At 52.3% G+C, this 19,000-nt stretch overlaps 6 protein-coding genes across 6 annotated transcripts; 2 read left to right on the forward strand and 4 right to left on the reverse strand.

Annotated features, from left to right (window-relative positions):
• Positions 1-406: 406 nt before the first annotated feature.
• Positions 407-4,398, forward strand: T069G_03220 (coatomer WD associated region domain-containing protein; the record flags this gene model as incomplete). Its single annotated transcript, XM_056170430.1, has 7 exons — positions 407-436; positions 489-538; positions 598-917; positions 974-2,872; positions 2,926-4,046; positions 4,129-4,305; positions 4,372-4,398. The coding sequence occupies 7 exons, from the start codon at positions 407-409 to the stop codon at positions 4,396-4,398; spliced, it is 3,624 nt and encodes a 1,207-aa protein (XP_056031322.1).
• A 262-nt stretch (positions 4,399-4,660) lies between these two features.
• On the reverse strand, positions 4,661-5,546 carry T069G_03221 (CSN8/PSMD8/EIF3K family domain-containing protein; the record flags this gene model as incomplete). Its single annotated transcript, XM_056170431.1, has 2 exons — positions 4,661-4,939; positions 5,007-5,546. The coding sequence occupies 2 exons, from the start codon at positions 5,544-5,546 to the stop codon at positions 4,661-4,663; spliced, it is 819 nt and encodes a 272-aa protein (XP_056031323.1).
• A 657-nt stretch (positions 5,547-6,203) lies between these two features.
• Positions 6,204-7,069, reverse strand: T069G_03222 (uncharacterized protein; the record flags this gene model as incomplete). The annotated part of the gene is made up of 3 exons (XM_056170432.1): positions 6,204-6,237; positions 6,306-6,622; positions 6,680-7,069. 3 exons carry the CDS (start codon positions 7,067-7,069, stop codon positions 6,204-6,206), a joined length of 741 nt encoding a protein of 246 aa, XP_056031324.1.
• Positions 7,070-8,340: 1,271 nt separating this feature from the next.
• T069G_03223 (uncharacterized protein) lies at positions 8,341-12,034 on the forward strand (the record flags this gene model as incomplete). Its single annotated transcript, XM_056170433.1, has 4 exons — positions 8,341-8,417; positions 8,473-11,061; positions 11,109-11,304; positions 11,360-12,034. The coding sequence occupies 4 exons, from the start codon at positions 8,341-8,343 to the stop codon at positions 12,032-12,034; spliced, it is 3,537 nt and encodes a 1,178-aa protein (XP_056031325.1).
• A 495-nt stretch (positions 12,035-12,529) lies between these two features.
• T069G_03224 (TAP-like protein domain-containing protein) lies at positions 12,530-14,504 on the reverse strand (the record flags this gene model as incomplete). The annotated part of the gene is made up of 3 exons (XM_056170434.1): positions 12,530-13,371; positions 13,432-13,525; positions 13,590-14,504. The coding sequence occupies 3 exons, from the start codon at positions 14,502-14,504 to the stop codon at positions 12,530-12,532; spliced, it is 1,851 nt and encodes a 616-aa protein (XP_056031326.1).
• A 1,362-nt stretch (positions 14,505-15,866) lies between these two features.
• Positions 15,867-18,798, reverse strand: T069G_03225 (sel1 repeat domain-containing protein; the record flags this gene model as incomplete). The annotated part of the gene is made up of 4 exons (XM_056170435.1): positions 15,867-15,878; positions 15,943-16,526; positions 16,590-18,481; positions 18,713-18,798. The coding sequence occupies 4 exons, from the start codon at positions 18,796-18,798 to the stop codon at positions 15,867-15,869; spliced, it is 2,574 nt and encodes an 857-aa protein (XP_056031327.1).
• Positions 18,799-19,000: the final 202 nt, after the last annotated feature.

A 19,000-nucleotide genomic window follows, 5' to 3' on the forward strand; every position in this document is an offset into this window, starting at 1 on the left:
TCCATTATGAAGCGCCTACTTGTAAGCTGAAACGCGTCATATCTATGCATATATATTCAATAGACTGCTCAATATGTAACAAAGGGGTAGTGGCGTATGAACCTAGGCCATATAAGAGGGGTGAGGCAGCCAAGGCGGTGAGATGTCACGTCCAATGAGATTGCGGGGCTGCGACTGGCGCAATACCCACAATTGGAGATGGACACGATGCTCAATTGGAAGCTTGTTGACGCACTGTTCCATCTCGCTCCTTTTTATGCTGACCTTCTGGCTAGGCTCTGAATAGCTGTCGTGGTCAATCACGACCGATTTAGCCATCCGTCGACATACCCTCCAACCTGTATTCTTCTGTCTAATCGCTCTTTTCCCTTGATGTGCGAGGCTCCGACCTCAACCCTCCGCCAGAATGCAGTCTTCCCCAGGAATGTTGACCAAGGTATGCCGTCCAAGAGCTGCCCAGCTCAAGATGCCAAACTAATGCCCCTCAGTTTGAATCGAAATCCTCCAGGGCCAAAGGAATCGCGTTTCACCCGAAAAGGTAGCTACATGCCTCCTATGTTGAGCGATAATACTCAGGGAACTGATTTGGTGTATTAGACCATGGATCCTTGTGGCCCTTCACTCCTCCACTATCCAGCTCTGGGATTATCGGATGGGAACATTGATAGATCGATTCGAAGAGCACGATGGCCCGGTCCGCGGCGTTGATTTCCATAAAACACAGCCACTCTTCGTATCTGGCGGCGACGATTACAAGATCAAAGTCTGGTCGTACCAGACCCGACGATGCCTCTTCACACTGAACGGCCATCTCGACTATGTCCGAACCGTCTTCTTTCATCACGAGCTTCCATGGATTCTGTCTTCGTCCGATGACCAGACAATTCGAATTTGGAACTGGCAGAACCGCAGCTTGAGTACGTTGCATTACCATCGGGTGCGATAACACAATAGATCGCTAATTCTCTCTCAGTTTGTACCATGACCGGCCACAACCACTATGCCATGTGCGCCCAGTTCCACCCCAAAGAAGATCTGGTGGTATCAGCCTCTCTTGATCAGTCAGTTCGTGTTTGGGATATTTCGGGCCTGCGAAAGAAGCACTCAGCGCCGACGTCGATGAGCTACGAAGACCAAATTGCGCGTGCAAATCAAAACCAAACTGATATGTTTGGAAACACAGATGCTGTTGTCAAGTTTGTTCTGGAGGGCCATGATCGTGGTGTCAATTGGGTGGCTTTCCACCCCACTATGCCGCTGATTGTTTCGGCCGGCGATGACCGCCTGGTGAAGCTCTGGCGCATGAGTGAAACTAAAGCTTGGGAAGTAGACACTTGTCGTGGCCATTTCCAGAATGCCTCGGGCTGTCTGTTCCACCCCCACCAAGACCTGATTCTGTCGGCAGGAGAAGACAAAACGATTCGTGTCTGGGATCTCAATAAGAGGACTGCTGTGCAATCCTTTAAGAGGGAAAATGACCGCTTTTGGGTTATCGCAGCTCACCCTGAAATCAATTTGTTCGCAGCTGGCCATGACAATGGTGTCATGGTTTTCAAGTTGGAACGCGAGCGTCCTGCTTCGGCTGTCCACCAAAACACCCTGTTCTACATCACCAAGGAGAAGCACGTCAGGTCGTACGATTTCCAGAAAGATGTAGAAAGCCCGACGCTCCTGTCTCTCAAGAAACTGGGAAGCCCTTGGGTCAGCCCTCGGACACTGTCTTACAACCCTGCTGAGAGATCTATTCTCGTCACCACTCCTAATGATGGTGGCTCTTACGAACTCCTGAATCTGCCTAGAGATGGATCTGGTGTAATTGAGCCTACCGAGTCCAAACGGGGATCAGGAAACTCCGCCATTTTCGTTGCCAGAAATCGTTTCGCTGTCCTCAATGTTGCAAACCAAACCATTGATATCAAAGATCTGTCAAACAACACTGCTCGTTCGTTCAAGCCTCCAACTGGAACTACTGATATATACTTTGGAGGCACTGGTAACCTTCTTATTATTACGCCAACGACTGTGTATCTTTACGATATCCAGCAGAAGAAGAGCACTGCAGAGCTTTCCATCAATGGTGTCAAATACATTGTGTGGTCGAACGATGGCCTTTACGCCGCCTTGTTGAGCAAGCACAACGTGACCATTGTGACAAAGTCTCTTGAGCAGATCAGCACTTTACATGAGACTATCCGCATCAAGAGCGCCACCTGGGATGATGCGGGCATTCTTCTGTACTCGACCCTGAACCATGTTAAATATGCTTTGCTGAACGGCGACAATGGCATCGTTCGGACACTTGACCAGACGGTATACCTTGTCCGCGTCAAGGGCCGAAATGTCTACTGCTTAGATCGAGCAGCGAAGCCTCGTATTCTTCGTATCGACCCAACGGAATATCGCTTCAAAATGGCATTGGTCAAGCGAAACTATGAAGAAATGCTTCACATCATCCGTACTTCTAGTCTTGTGGGCCAGTCTATTATTTCATACCTCCAGAAGAAGGGCTATCCCGAAATTGCGCTGCAATTTGTTCAGGACCCAACGACTCGGTTTGACCTGGCAATCGAATGTGGCAATCTAGAAGTTGCTGTGGAGATGGCCAAGGAGCTGGACAAGCCAAAGTTCTGGACTCGACTGGGCACCGAAGCATTGGCCCATGGCAACCACCAGATTGTGGAGATGTGCTACCAGAAACTGAAGCAGTTCGATAAGCTGTCGTTCCTCTATCTGGCAACAGGTGATCACTCCAAGCTTGCACGAATGGCCAAGATTGCGGAGCATCGTGGAGATTTCACCTCGCGATTTCAGAATGCCATCTACCTTGGCGATGTGGAAGACCGCATTCAAATGTTGAAGGAGATCGATTTGTGTACGTGAGCCCATCCCCTCTTACCATTGCATGGAGTACTAACCGTTTCATAGACCCACTTGCGTATACAACGGCCAAATCCCATGGGCTGCAGGAAGAATGCGAAGCTATTCTTGAGGCTTCTGGTCTCACAGAAGACCAGCTAACCATGCCCACCATAGGCCAACCGTTGGTACCATCAAAACCTGTGGTGTCGACGTTCAAACGCAACTGGCCCACCAAAGCTAGCTCACAGTCTTACTTCGAAAACGCTCTTCTTGGTCAGGTAGAGGGCTTGTCACTCGAAGATGAACCAAATCTCGCCAACGGAGCCGACGCTGAGCATGTTGCAAAGGAGGAACCGGCAGGCGGACTCGCTGCTATCCCTGGAGAAGATGACGATGATGCGGCAGGCTGGGATATGGGTGATGACGAGGTTCCTGAAATCGAAAACGACTTTGTGAATGTCGATAGCGCGGAAGCAGGTGGTGCTGGAAGCTGCGAGGCCGATGTCTGGGCGCGAAACTCGCCTTTGGCTGTTGATCACGTTGCTGGAGGCTCATTTGAAACGGCCATGCAGCTCTTGAACCGACAAGTTGGCGCAGTCGAATTTGCTCCTCTGAAGCCTCGATTCTTGGAAGTGTACCAGTCTTCCAAGACTTTCCTTCCGGCACTTTCCAACTTGCCTCCTCTCGTCAACTACGTTCGCCGTACCGTTGATGAAACGGACCTTCGAAAAGTTCTGCCTATCATCCCACGCGATCTGGAGCATCTGGCCTCCAATGATTTGCAAAGGGGCTACGACTCAATGAAGGCGAATAAGTTGGAAGACGGTGCCCAGATCTTCCAGGGTATCCTTCATGCCATCCTTGTCAATGCAGTTTCCAGCGAGAGCGAAGTGGCGGAGGCAAAGAAACTGATTGTTTCAGCGAGAGAGTACAGCATTGCGATGAACATTGAGCTTGCCAGGAGAAACCTTGGTTCACTTGATGAGATCGCTCAAGACCCCGCGAAACTCAAGAAGAGCTTGGAGCTATCCGCCTATTTCACCATTCCCAAGATCGAGGTGCCTCATCGACAGATTGCACTGCTTAGTGCCATCAAGGTGGCGATAAAGAGCAAGAACTATAACTCGGCTTTGGGTTTTGCAAACCGTATCATTGCTAATGGAGGTTCCAGCAAGATCGTTGAGAATGTAAGTGATGAACGAAACTTGCCTTGATCCTTGAACCCTTTTTTTTTTCTTTCAAGTTCTAACGAGATACTTCAAATAATAGGCCAAGAAGACGAAAGCTCAGTGTGAAAGGAATCCAAATGACAGCATTGAAATCGAATTCGATCAATTTGCAGAATTCGAAATTTGCGCCGCCAGCCATACTCCAATCTATAGCGGTGCGCCATTCGAGGAGTGTGCGTTTGATGGCTCGAAGTACCACTCTAGCTTCAAGGGATCAGTTTGTAGAGTGTGTGGAGTTTGCGAGATTGGCAAGCATGGTAGCGGTTTAAGATTGTTTTCATAGACACCTAATTTGGACTTGGAATTGTAAAAGGGGGGCTCAAAAGGGGCGTAACAATATCATAGTCATGGAATCTAACGAAATGGTATTGGGGGATGTGGCTGGTGGGGAGAGGCTTTAGTGGTGATTGAGAGCAGTGAACAGCTGTATCAAGCTCGATTACATATATAAATGGTGCCATTATATCATGTTTTTTGGAACCTTTTTTGATAAATAATTAATTATGCTGCTGAGCATTGTGAGATGTTGCATCTAATGTGACTAAACCAAACCATGCCTTGTTTGACGCTCTCTACACAATGGTTTCCAGCTCGCGAGCATAGCCCAGTGTATTTTCCATGATCATTTGGCTCATATCTTTGACGTAAACTCCATCTTCACTGCCTTCCGCCGCATTGTTGGGGAAATAGATATGGCCCTCCTTAACCAGCCATCCGCGGTGCTTGGCAAATTGAATAACGTCTCCTTCTGAATTCAGGAATAATAGCGATTTGGTGGAGCTTATCGGAAGGCTTGGGTAGGCTCGCTCGCTGCTGCTGGCGATCTCGGATCGGATTTGGTTCTTGAGAATCTGTCCCCATCCGTTCAGTTAGCCAATGTGTCACAAGTTGCCAAAGCGAACTCCATTAAGTACGTACCTCAGAGAAGACACTGTACTCGTCGCAGGGGACTTCGCTGCTCTTCATTGCCTTCCATACTCGATCATAGCTTCCCTCCATAAGCCACCTCTCCAGGCGAACAGGGTATCCCAGATATCGGTCGCCTTCAACATCGGCCCCGCCACCGTCTCTGTTTGCCAGACTCTCCAGCTCTGAGTGGAACTCAGCGTAGCGACCCTGAGTGAGGAGCAGCAACAGGCTCAGACCCGTAACCCTGTTGCGTTCAGGGAGGTTTGGCGGCAGGGTAGCTGACGGCAACTCGTAAAAGGGCTGCAGCTGCTGAACGTAGCGCGTGAAGGCATCGGCGTTTTTGGCGCGAATAGAGAACAGGGCACCTTGCTCATAGGTCTCTCGGGCAAGGGCGAGAAGGTTCGAGGGTGTTGAGGGGGTGGGAGTCAGAGCGTTGAGGCTGAGGAGACTGAGTTTGGCCTTGGAGAGGAGGGCGCTGGCCTCGGGATAGCTCATCTGGGGAGACTGCTTTAGCTGGGAGAGAATCTGGGAGAGGCCTCGGTCAGCCATGGTTGCTACGGGGTCGCGTTCCCTGAGAGATGGTTCGGTGTAGAAGCTGGAATTGAGAAGGTGACGTGACGGAGAAGATGTCAAGTGTCGATGCTTGGGAGTCTTTGTGGTCGGTTGGGTGGCTGCTGGTTGGTGGTTGCTTGTATGGTGGCATAAAGTGCAGCAGGTATTCTAGGCTGAATGATGACGAAGAGGTGTTAGACGGGTGCCAAAAGGTGTATGATTGGTGTAAATTCTTACTAATGGTAGTGCATTGCCTGGTGCCAATTGGCGCCCACTGGTGAATTCCCCACAGAACAGCTACCCTTCTGCTACGCTACTTGATCTAAGGTTAGCGGTGGAGCACACATAGAAGTGCAGAGCAGAGGCACTCAGGCATCAATCGAGTACCTGGCCACGGTTAGACATCGCTGGGTGCTTTACGCAGAGCTACAGACAGTTACAGCAATGTATAAGACAGGTATATCTCTGCGAGGGTATATGGATTGTATTGTATTCGCTTTCGGGATGATATAATCTACCTAGGTATCCATTGTCCATGCATCTGCCATTCGTGAAACCCGTTGAAGTCGTTATAAAGCCTACGCAAAATCATCCGTATAACGAGATGCTGCCGCTTGCCTAGCGTCAGACTCTGCTTCTCTTCTCCTCGACTTCTCAATGTCTGCCGCCCACATAGCTGCCCCCGTTGCTGTGGTCAGAAGAAAGAAAAAAGATAGCACCGGTATGAGCTCGAGAATCATGGCCACAGTTCCAAACCAGATGTAGTCCCACTCAAGTGTCTTTATTTCAATCGCTTGGGCTTGCTTCGTCAAGCCTCGCAGTTGGAACCAGCGGTGATGCGATAGTTTCCCCAGTCGAGTCCCCGTTATGACAATAAAGGCAAAGGTTCCGACATAGGGGATGAGATTGAGAGGAAGAAAGAAGATGAGCTCTACAATTTGAATTGTGCTCCATGGATTGAAGGTAGCTGGGCTCGTCGGCTTTCCCAACATTTTAACTGCATCGGGTGCATCTTCAAACAGTAGGCGATGAGGAGTTATTAAATCCTTCAGCGAGAGCTTGATAAGTGTGGCCTAGCGATGATTTAGCTGCAGCTTCAATAACCGGTCCATCTCATCTTGTGGGCTTACGTCGAAAACATCCACTCGGCATTCGTCAACAAAGAAGCCTTCAAATAAGCCCTGAACAATCACTAGTCCTTCACCCAACACGAGAACAACGGCATTAAACCAGGCGCCCCAGCCATGGAAGATGGCCAGGAATAAGAATTGCGGAAGGAACGCGAACGAGAAGAGGACAAAGTATACGAAGAATGAGATCAGAGACAGAGGGATTAGCCTTCCAAACAGGAGAGGCCAAAATTCTCTGTTCCGCGTGAAGTACCAGATGCCGCGAATTGGGTAGGATGCCGCGATACCTGCACGCTTGATGTAGAGAACTGGTCGGTTGTTCCAGAACCTAGAAGGGCATCGTTCTCTGGGTGGTGGAAAAATGTTGTTATGCGGGCTGTGAGAAGACATGGCTGCATCGTCTATAGGTAGTGGCAAGATGCAAATGAGGCCGAGGCCTGTGAGGTTGGCCGTGATGCCTAAATGAAGTCAGTCGAGGCGATGCGGTGACACAAGCAACCGTGTTTGGCGCATGTGTCTGCGCATCAAGATTCCCGCCAATAGCCGTGCGGTTTTCTTACATGGTAGTAGATGACGTCTGGCCCAGACGCTAATTGGTCCTTTGTTGCACACATGAGCTGCCCGGGACTAGGTGACTTAGCACATTCAGAAGGCATCCAATAGTCTTACATCGCAACTTTATAGACCAACGAAGCCATCTACGGCTGACTGATGCTGCGTCTACACAGACCAGAAACGCTCTGGTTGATTATGTATGCATTCATGTCGGTAGCTTGGAGTGTTTCCCCCATATATTACAATATTCCACAAAATAGTAACACATGAGTCTACAATGCTTCATTTATCCTTCCTGCTGCTGGTTCGGACTACAACGTTCAATCTGAAGCTACTTACATCGTATATAGCTGAACCTCATGGCATCTTGCGCCTGTTATCACCACTTGTGGGATACAGGTAGCTAGACGCTGTTGCATTTACACCACATTCACGCTGACAATCGGCTCCCGCATGCATTTCCACCCACACCTGCCTTGCTCTTTGGGGCAGCCTGTCTCTCTCGCGAAAGCATCATTACATCTAAGGTAGGCAGGCACGCCTGCTTGATTCAAAATGCGAATACGACGGATATCAAAGCCGATCACGTCGCTACCTACCTAGTACCTAGACAATGAGCGAGATCTCGATGTTCTTTCCGCCGGTAATGTCCACTCCCTGAGCCCAGACGATACCGTTACGTCAACTTTTCGGCTGTCAACAGCTCTTGCTCTATTTTTCGGTCGATAAGCAATGCAGTTGAAGCAGGATCGGTCCCTCTGAGGCGTAGATTCGCCAACCACACCGCAAACTTGGGGAAGGAGACAGCGTCTTCCTCAGGCACACACACGCCATCATACGACCGCCGTTGATAAGATGGACGTTCCTTCCTTCCCAGTCTCGGCCACGCAGTACTCTTCTGCTGCCATCAAAACTCTTCTCCCCCCCCTCTTCTTCTTTTTCTTTTCTCTTCCACCTCACTTTTTTTTTTCTCTCGTTTCGACTTCGCCTTTCTTTACTCGTTCATTGTTTCTGTCTCTCATTCACATCCACCTCTGTTGGACTCATCGCACCGACATCACTTACGGATCTCGTGACGCCAACTTTGCCAACCGTACTCGCCCATTATGCGGGTCTTCACTTCTTTGACGGCCTTGGTAGCCGGTACCGTAGTGCAGCACGCAAGTGCTCAGGCAGATTACGGGTACAGGCTGTTTTCCCCTTCTCCCTGCTTGGTTCTCATACTAACTTTGCTACAGAACGCATGGCGGCAACCGGGGCAATAGTCCTAATGGCAATGGCAACTCTGCTGGCCTTCCTGCCGGATCTCCAAACGGCGGCTTCAATGATGACCCCAATGGCAATGCCTATGGAAATCCAAGTGGAAATTCCAATGGCTCTCCTGCTGGCCTCCCTGGAAATCTCCCCGGTTCAACCCCTGGCATGTCTACCTGCGCTCTCCAAGTCGTCACAACAGTTTTTGTCACTGTATATCCTACTAGCCATCTTACACCTTCCGGTGTTATCCAGCCCAGTGACTTTGACCCTGACCAGACCATTCATCAAACTGCGTTCCCTACTACACCCATCCCAATTTCTTCAGCTGAATCTGTTGAGGCCGCACACACCAGTGTCAAACCCTTCACCACACTCACAATCGACGTTTGGGGCAGCGATCCTGATTCATCAAACGCTTTTCCATCTGATGATCCGTCCGCCCCTGTCTACACTGATGGCGCTTCTGACCCTGCTGAGACCTCCGCGGACTACCCTGGTGGTTCCCCTTCACAGACACCTTGGCCCAGCAATTTACCGATGTCTGAGCCTTGGGAACATCCCACACCATCAGATGGACAGTCATCTTTCAGCGCTGGACCGGTTGTTGGTTCTCCTACCGCTGTTCCTCCTGAGAACTCCGCATACGGCAATGGGGATGACTTCCCTAACATTTCTTCCAACCCCAATGGCGGACAACCATCAGAGTACTCTTCACCAACTGGTACAGGCGCTGGTGGGAACGGCAACCATCCTATTCAAGTGACAGTCATTGGCTCAGATGGGAAACCAACAGTCCTCGAATTCCCTGGCGCCCAACCCAGCAACGGCAATGGCAATGGCGCTGGCCAACCTTTTCCCACAGTCACCGCTCCGACCTCTGGCTTCACTCCAGGCGGTGCCTCAGAAACTTCAGGCGTCTTAGCAACGGCAGGTGAGACCATGTGCACCAGCTACACCATCCTTGGGCCCAATGGAGTTCCCACAGTCGTCCACTCTACTTGGGTCGACTTCCCAACAGCCACTGCTGGCTTCCCTTCTGGTTTCCAATCGGATTTCCCATCAGGTCTTCCATCAGGCCTTCCATCGGGTTTCCCCTCTAGCCTTCTCTCCGGCCTTCCTTCTGGCTTTCCCACCGGCCTTCTCTCCGGCCTTCCTTCAGGTTTTCCATCAGGCTTTCCTTCTGGGTTTCCTTCTGGATTTCCTTCTAGCCTTCTCTCCGGTCTCCCAACCAACCCCAGTGTCATCACGGGCTTGCCTGGCGGACCAGTCATCGCGACACACACTGAGTTCACTGTTCTTGGCCCTGATGGACTTCCAACTGTCATTGAGTCCTCCTGGCTGGTGCCCGCACCGACGAACACGCAGCTGGGTATCTCTGGTCCGAATTCCGTAGGTGGATTCCCAAATCAGGTCACGGGCATCCCAACTCAAACTGCTGGAACGGCGGCTGGCGTGAGCGTGGATGGCAGTACAACTTGCACAAGCTATACAGTACTGGGACCTGATGGCCTCCCAACTGTCATTGGTACCACTTGGGTCGTTCCAAACCCGACTGCCGGCGCGATTCCCGCCAACGTCGTCACTGGAGTCCCAAGCCAAGTTAGCGGAGTTTCTGGTTTTCCTTCACAGTTTGGAACGAATGTTGGAGGTGCGAGTGCCGTCACGACTTGCACGAGTTATACTGTCCTGGGACCTGACGGTGTTCCCACAGTTGTTGAGTCCACCTTTGTTGTGCTCGCGAGCAGCACTCTTCCTGCAGTTACCAACGGACTGCCTCTGCCTCCTGCTCAAGCTTCTGGCTTTCCACAAGGCACCCCAAACCTTCCAGAGGGAGGTAATTTTGCCACAACTTGCATCACAGTCGGCGTTATAGGACCAGATGGATTTACAACGCCTGCTATCCAAACCCTTGTCATCCCTACCAGTGGTCTAGGCAATGCTTTGCCTGCCCAAACCAACCTTGGGTACCCTTCTCTTGTTCCTGCCCAAACCGGTCTTCCTCTTCCCCAAGGAGGTCTTTCTGCTACTCCTGCTGGAAGTGGACTTTTCACCACCTGCATTACGGTTACCACACTAGGACCAGATGGCATGGCAACGCCTGTTGTTCAGACTATTGTCGGTTTGCCGAGTGGTGCCAATCTTGGGGCCCCGAGTGGGAGTCTGATCAACCTTCCTACCCTCACTCAATACGGATCTTTTGGCACTGGTCTGCCAGTTGTTTTGCCGCCATCTGCAGTGGTTTCTGGCCTTGCGGAACCAACAGGGACTGTCACTGGTACCCGCACTTCGACTTTTACTGTCACCAATGGTCCTGATGGACGGCCTGCCTCTCTCATTCCGTACGGTGACGAGTGGAACAATCAAGCTCCAGTGTTGGAATCTTCGCCGCTGTCAAATAATGCCTACGGCTCGCTTCCAAGTGGCCCATCGCATCTTGCAACGGCTCTCCAGACTAGTACATGGACCAACGTCATACCGGAGCAAACCACCACCTACACCATCAACTTTCCTCTTACTACCATGGCGACTGTTACTCTTCCTAATCGACGTGTCATGCGACGTCAGCAAGAGTAAGTCACATATGATCTCCCTATATACAATTTCTAACCTAGCATAGGTCAGTAATGTCAGAGTTTGTGTGGGACAACTCTAGTGCTACTCTCTCCTTTCCGGCCTTTAGTATCCCGAGCCCCTTTACTCCCGTTCTTCCTTCTGTGACAGATTCCGTGCCACCGCAAGCTTCTGCTGTGGACGGATCAGATTTCAGCCCTATGTGTCCTACTGGTGGAAAGATTGGCAATTTTACACTCGACGTAAGTACATCATATGCCTCTCACCTCCTGTCATGCCCATCGCTAATTTGAATAGTTTGATGATACCAAGGCTGGTCCATTCTTCAATCCTTCTCGCGATATCTGGTTCTCTCAAGGGTTCCTCATCGCGCCCCCATCGTCCCAAACCTCTCAATCTTACAATCCTTCGTCCGGCGGCCAGCTTGTGGAATTTATGCCACCATCCCTGCCTTTATCAGCTCATTCTAATGCGGGGGACACTGCTGAGATTGGTGTTGGTCCAAATGCTCCAAATCACTGCTTCAGATTTGACTTCCAGGGCGCGAGCCTTGGCTGTGCGGCAGAAGGTGCCGAAAACTGGTGTGACTTTGAAGTTTCAGCATACCGCTACAACGACGTTTCGCAAAGAGAGGAATCAATAGCCTGGTCTGAGACGAAGCATATTCCAGCATGCCCCAACTTCCCTCATGGGAACTGCCGGTTGACCCCTGTGTCGTTTGGTGGCTACACGAACATCACGTCGATTCTGATCAATCTCCGTGTTGGCAATGAAGTACGAGTCTGGTGGGGAGATGACTTCAAATTCGGCTGGAGCGACAATGGTTGTGATGCCGCGGCTTGTCGCGCGAATGCTCTTCCTCAACCCGTCAAGCGTGAGGCCATCGAATCAGCCGTCCGCCAAGGAGTCTGGCACTGGACTCCGCGTGGGCTGAAGCGACTTGATGACGGATACATCTGGGAATCAGTATAATAGCCATCATTTGATAATTTCGGAGGGTAGTTAGGTGCGATGAAATGCGGTGGGATAATATTTGCTGTTTGTTTGTTGTTTGTTATGGGGACAATTTGAACCTAGATTTCTTGGCGAGCAGCATAATGTGGTTGTAGCTGCAGTATCAGATGTAATGGTGACCAGCAGTGGGATGGAGGCTACCTAGGTCATGTAAATCACATCGTTATGGCAAAATCAATGGACATTTCCGACGAGATTCTCTCTAAATTTGGTGTTAGTAGTACGTTGATATGAAAACTTGGCGAGTCGTAGACAATGAGAGGAACAATGAGCATATCGCAGCCTGGCATTTCTATGTTGACTTGGTCTTGACAATTAGGCATAGACGCGAATAGTCTTTTCGTTTCAAATATTGAATTGGAAGGGCAGGGGCCCGCGACTCTTTACAAAGGAGCGACGATGTAGGAGGAGTGAATAATGTATACAGATGCTATCTTACACTAAAATGAGTGTCTATAGTACGCCAAGCGGTGATTTCCTGTTCCTTAAGGGCTGGTCTCTATTGAACCAGGTAGACATGGCATCCACATCTCTGCTTTTGCGTCCCGTTCCACCTAGAAGTGGGCATGCTTCGTCCCAGGGACCACAGTCAGCGTCACACGGTGGCAGATCCAAAGGAATGATGCCAGATTCGAAGTAGTCGGCTACGACTCTCCTGGTGCATTGGCTGAGGGCAGAGGCCACGGCGGTATGACCCATGGCCTCCTGGATGAGGACTCGGGCGCCGGGGTGTTGGTCGGCCATGGCCTGGGCGGCTCGCAGTGGCGTGGCGGGGTCAAGTCGATTGGAGAGGAATAGGATAGGGGCTGCGGGACGGCCCGGCCGGAGGGACGGATCCGGATCGGGGGTGGTGAAGGGGCCGTTGAAGCGCCAGTTGGGCCGGATGCGCCAGCTCGAGCATGGGATGCGGATTGTAGACCATTTGGCGCCAAGGATGCTGGAAGTGTCCATCTGGCTCTGCACGTACTTGTGCCAGAAAGCGAAGCCCCTTTGGGAAATGTCCTCGCCATCATTGCAGACGACGGCGTCCTGAGTCTCCTCCATCTCAACGGGCCAGACCTCGTCACCTAGGGGGCATGCGTCCCTCATGCGGGGCACCACGCCTGTGCCCACAGCCCAGGTGGCGATGTCTGTCAGGTCGCCGGACATGAATTTGTCCAATGTTTTTGCAAGCCCCTTGAACTGCGTCAAAGGCCCATAAAGAACCAGGCCGGCCAGCAGTCGAATGTCCCAGCCAGTGACGATAACGACGTCTCCCGAATCTACCAGCGCGGGCTTGGGTGCGTCATCCCACTCTGAGAGGAAAGCGTCAAACCGACGGCGTATGTCGGATGCTCCGTGGGCGTCCGACTCGCGAGCCAGGGCGCAGATTTCGGGGCCGGCAGCAGCACAGCCCTCAAAGAAACGATCGAACATCTCATCTGCATCGACAGTATTTGTAAGCCAGCCCTGAGATAGGAAGAAAACTATTAGCAAACGTTACAAGAGCATCTTTGTTGTATGAGAAACGTACTGGCCCCGTTGTGTAGTCTTGAATATCGCAAACCCCGTCAAGGATCAGGCGACCAACACGGCCGGGAAACATGGAAGCAAAGTAATTACCAAGGACGGTGCCATAGGAAAATCCAATGTACTGAAGACGCGGAACATTGCCAGGTTCGTCGTGAAGCTCGGCCGACTTCCTCTTGGGAGCAGATCGCTTCTTAACCTCTCCTTCCATGTCGGAGTCGCACGTGTCTGGTGCTTCATACCCTTTACGTTTCTGAACAGCCTCCTTTTTGCGCAGCTCGTCGGTTCTGTCAACCATCTCGACCATGTCGCGTGCGACATTGGGTGTTCCAACAAAGGCCATGGCGTCCTCGGCTTCCTGGCACCGCTGGGCAAAAGCATCCATGATGGCAAGGCTGTACGCAATGGTGTCGTCTCCCTTAGTGAGGGCGCCATTACCGCGCTTTTCGAGCAGGAAAGCGTCTCGCGCTAGCAAGTTCCCATTGAAGCAGTCGGAAGCGGGAGTCGTTTTTCCAACACCACGGGGATCGAAAGAGACAATCTCGTAATGGCGGCGTCCCGGCTTATCGACCGTGTACTGAAGATAACGGCCTGAGATGAGCAGAAATTCAACACCGGAGCTACCAGGTCCTCCAGGGTTGGTGAAGATGGTGCCGCCAAAGGTAGGATCGTCGTCTGGTACCACTGCAGGCAGCTTGATCATGGCAATGGTGGCCACTCTTGTGTCTGTCTCGTTGAGCCAGTCAAGGGGCACCTCCAGGCGAGCGCACTTGAACTCGCCATAGCAGTCGTGATACTCGAGTTCGTCGCTGGGCTTGATGGCGTCCCACTCGAAATGGAGTTTCTCCGAAGCGTTGACTCGCGCGATAGCCAGCATGGAGCAGCATCCAGCCGCCAGAAGACGCGAGCAGAGCCTCATGACGATGCCTGCAGTCCTGGCAACCCAATATCAATGCTGAGTTGGTCAGTCGTCGTCGAATATAACGATATAAATGAGAGGGGAGGAGAGAAGACAGAGTGGAAAGACAGATGGAAGAGAGCAGAGAAGTTAGATGAAGCGACAGGGTAGGGTAAGAAGTGTAGACACGACCTACTTCACCCAAGCGGGAAGTATAAGTAGCACGGTAACGAGAGACGACCAGCAGCCGAATGTTATAGGCTGTCAAGTTGTTTGCTCTAGCCGGTGCAACAGCCCTGAGATCATCGATAGCAGCACGCCTGAACGGCCGGTGACTCTGAGTGACTTGCTGCTGTCAATCGCCGCATCGCGGGATCTAAGCCCACGCGAGCAGGCTGAAGCAATGTCTCGGGCCATGTCTTGATGTGGAAAGGAAAAGCAGAGATGCCATGTGATGTTTGCTTTTATCGATCACATGTGGATGCTTGTACTGCTCCATGAGTATGCGCGTGGATGTATGAGCATATCGTGGCTGATAGCTGTCTTGGGGAGGCTGCGGTTGTTGCTTGTTTCGGTCAGAAACGTCCACGGGTGGCAAAGCAATGGAACCATTTGCAACAGCCAGCAGCGCAATTGGTTGGTATAGCAGTATCTACAGGGCATCTGCTCTGCATAGGTATGCAAGCTCAGCTGTCTATCATGTGTAAGTCAGTCACATGTAGGAGCAAAAGGGAAAGAGGCTGAGAAGGAATAAGACATGCTATTAATAATCATATTGCAGTTCTCGGCCGGAAAAGAAGAAAAAGGATCAGTTGTACGTAACTCAGGACATTCAAAATACAAAAATACTAAACCAAAGTAAGTACTAGGTATTATAGTATATACAGATCACGCTCAAGGATACATTTACAGAGGGGGCGTTCCAGACACAATTCCCAATCCCGTCTTTCGCCCACGATATATCACTATTGCATGTATTGAAAAAACAAGACAAGAGAAAATAAAAAAAAATACACTGTATAAAACCTAGCGCCAACGAATAAGTAGGCTTTTTAATAATCGTTTCAACCAATCACTTTCCCTTCCCTTCCCTCCCTCACCTGCCTCCCTGTGTTTAATATCTTGCCGAATTCAAAAGTCGTTTTTGAGATTCTTATTTGCTTCACTTGATGAAGAAAAACAAAAGAGTTTAAAGTAAGTCAGCTCACCAGGCGGAAATAGATGCGCTCTTGTAGATGGAGTTTGATGTGTTTGTGTGCTGGGAGGCGTATGCGTTAGGCATGTATCGACGTTTTGTATGCCAGTGTCTAGCTTCCCTCTCTTCTCCTTTCTCTTCAGTAAACACGCAAATGTATGCGCTACGACATGTAGATGGAACAACCTCTACATGATAACCTGTAGACAAGATGTTAGCTGCTTTCATATGCCTCATACACGGCAGAGCTGGGCGTCTACTTACACAATCGCCGTCTTGTTTGCCCTGCGGAATTCCCATATCTTCAAACGTTGCCGGTCCTGACTTGCCTGATGGCTTGGCCTTGGCTGGAGGAGAAGCCGGGCCAGGGCCTGGGCCTGGTGCAGGACTTGAGCTGTGCTGAGGAGCAGGTCCCGGAGGAGCAGTGCCAACTCGGTTGGGACCGGGACCTGGCCGGGGTCCGCCTCCAGGACCTTGAGGCCCGGGTCCGGGTCCATGTCCAGGTCCGGGTCCATGTCCGGGAGGGGGCCCTCCGGTCTGGACTCTTCCTGGTGGTCCACCTTGGCCGGGGAGAGATCCCAGCCTTTCTGGGAAATGACCACCTGGGCCTCCGGGACCTCCGGGACCACCTGGGCCGCCAGGGTGATACTGTTGATCAGGATGCCCATCTTGTCGTGATGAGGTTCGAGGAGCGAACTGCCCGGGCTCTGGCCCTCCATGAGGGCCGCCCATCGGGCCTCCAGGACCACCATATCCCTGGGGCGGTCCGTTCTGCATGCGGTTTCCGCTGTGGGCGCTTCCAGGTCGGCTGTCTCCTGGGTATGGGCGTCCCTGGCCAGGTCCGCCTCCTGGTGGTCCGTAGCCTCCGGGACCGGGCGGTCCGCCTCTGCCACGGCCACCGCCCGGCCCACCAGGAGGATACATGTTGCCCTGTGGGCCCGGCATTGGCCGTGGTGGACCATTTCCTTGTGGTCTGACACCAAAGGCACTGCCTGGCCGGTCTGCTGGAGGGCCCTGACCCGGGGGGTAGTTGTTGTTGAGGCGGGGCCGGCCATCGTCGTCTGGATAGGGCGCGTTCCGCGGCGGCTGCATCCGATCGTCTACGGGATAAGGAGCGGCAGACTGAGAACGCATGGGTGGGGCGTTTGGATCGACACGGATGTTAAAGGCCGGCTGTCGATCAGCCGTATCGACAAAGGACGCCCTGGAGGGCTCGGCAAAGCTGTTGTTCTCCGTCACAATTGTGGGACGCATGCCCGGTGAGGGCAAAGGTGAGACTCGAGAGTTGCCAACTGATGTGACGAGTTTGGGCAGTGGTGCTGGACCATCGCCTTCACTGAGCGTGGGCATTGGGTTATTTTGCTTGTTGAATCGATCGGGGCGCTTGCCTCTCATAGAGCCGTGCTGAGACTTGATCCGTCCCAGGGTGGTTGTTTCGTGATCCTGCTTGGAGAGGCCGCTACCACCCTGGCTAAGCGACTCTAATCTACCGACGGCGTCCTTGTTGCCGTGGTCAGCCGCCAGTTGGTACCACCGCTGGGCTTCAACAACGTCCTTGTTGACGTGGATACCGATTTCGTGGTAGTAGCCCATGGCAAACTCGCCAGTGGGCAGCTTCGCGGACGCTGCCTCGTGAGCATACTTGAAAGCCAGCTCTTCGTTCTTTTTGAAGACACCCTCGTAGCCAAAGAGGAACCATCGACTAACACCAAGGGCGGCTTCTGGAATTCCTTGCTTGGCAGCCAAGCCGTAGTAATGTAGGGAATAGGAGGGATTAAAGTCACATCCCAGCTGGCACAGCTCGTACGCCTGACCCATTTTAAGCTGAGCTTTGGCAAAGCCAAGATAGGCCGCCTTTTCGACATAGACCTTTGACGTTTCAATAGCATAGGGCAAGATGCCTTCGGGTATGCTGATGTCGGGCAGGTCACGTCCGATGAGCATACCGTAGACGTACGCACCCTGAGGAGCATCCTCATCCGCACTGTCGGCGGCGGCTCGAATGCGCTCCAGGCCTCCTTGGTAGTCCTTGGTCTCGCCGTGCTGGCCCAGGAGACTCATCATGCCCATGCGGTACAGGGCGGCCGAATCCTTCAAGCTGAGACCCTTGTAGTAATACTCCTTGGCCTTGGACATGTCGTTGGACTGCTCAAACAGCATGCCCATGCGGTAGACGGACCGTGTGCTGCCCAAGTCGCTCGCTTTCTTGTACCCCGAGTAGGCCTCGCGCTTGTCGACGCGTTCGCCGAACTTGCCAAACTCGAGCCATTTGGCGCGGATGTAGAGGGCATCTGGGTGTTCCTGCTCGGCCAGGTATCTGATGATGTTGACTGCGTCGTTGCGCAGCTCGTGCTCCTTTCGTGGGGTTGGGGGGCGATTACCACTCTCGGCCGCCTCTCTGGCAGCGGCGTCCATGGAGATTTCGGCCCAGTTGAGCACATCGCGGGCCCAAGTGATTTGCATGTTGACATTCTGCGAGTGCAGCACATGGTTGCGCGCCTTCCACAGGATGTTCTCCTTCTCGTCGTCGGCCGGCGGCACGTTGTCCCCCACGACCTTGGGGAAAGGCGAGAATGAAGGGGCGTCTTCGTCCATGTCGGGCAGCCGTGTTGTCCGCGTCTGGCTCGGCGTCTGGCTCTGGCTGTGGCTAGGGCTATGACCGTAGCCTCTGGGATCGGGCTTCTGGCCGGTGTAGGTCGACAGCGAGGGCTCGCGGCTTCTATTGTAGTCGTGGACTTCACGGGCTTCCAGTTCCATGCGCTGCAGGTCCTCCTGCATGTTCTGCGGCACCTGAGGGGTCACCCTAATCGAAAGGATCAAGACGAGAACGTCAGCAGCAGCCCCACCTCGAATGGCTTAAGGGCTCCATTCAGCCTCTGACAAGGTCCAGCCTCATCCAGGCGAAATGGGAGATAGGAGGGACATGGCGGGAAAAAAAAGGACAAGGAGGCTTAGAGACAGGGATCTGGAAGAGTGGGATAAAAGGAAACCATTGGGAAGGATGTGGATATGACTATGGATATGGATATCTTACCGTTGAGGCGACGGCGCAACAACCTCTGGCATAAAATAGTCATCGTCGCTGCCAGGCACGAAGGTGGCACCGAGTTTGGAGGCCATGGCTTCGGAGGGGGAGGGGATACGATACGATACACAGAGCCGTCTATATCTGTACGTGTATGGATGCTGCTTCTAGAGGATCGGTGGGTATGTATTTTTCGAGCGGCGTCTGCACTTCTGCAGCGGTGCAGGTGCAGCGGTGCAGCGAGTGCGAATGGCGGGATTCGGGCCTCGAACCCTGTGTGCGGATTCGGGTATAATA

The sequence above is a fragment of the Trichoderma breve genome, chromosome 2 (genome assembly GCF_028502605.1).
Source record: "Trichoderma breve strain T069 chromosome 2, whole genome shotgun sequence".
Taxonomy (NCBI): domain Eukaryota; kingdom Fungi; phylum Ascomycota; class Sordariomycetes; order Hypocreales; family Hypocreaceae; genus Trichoderma; species Trichoderma breve.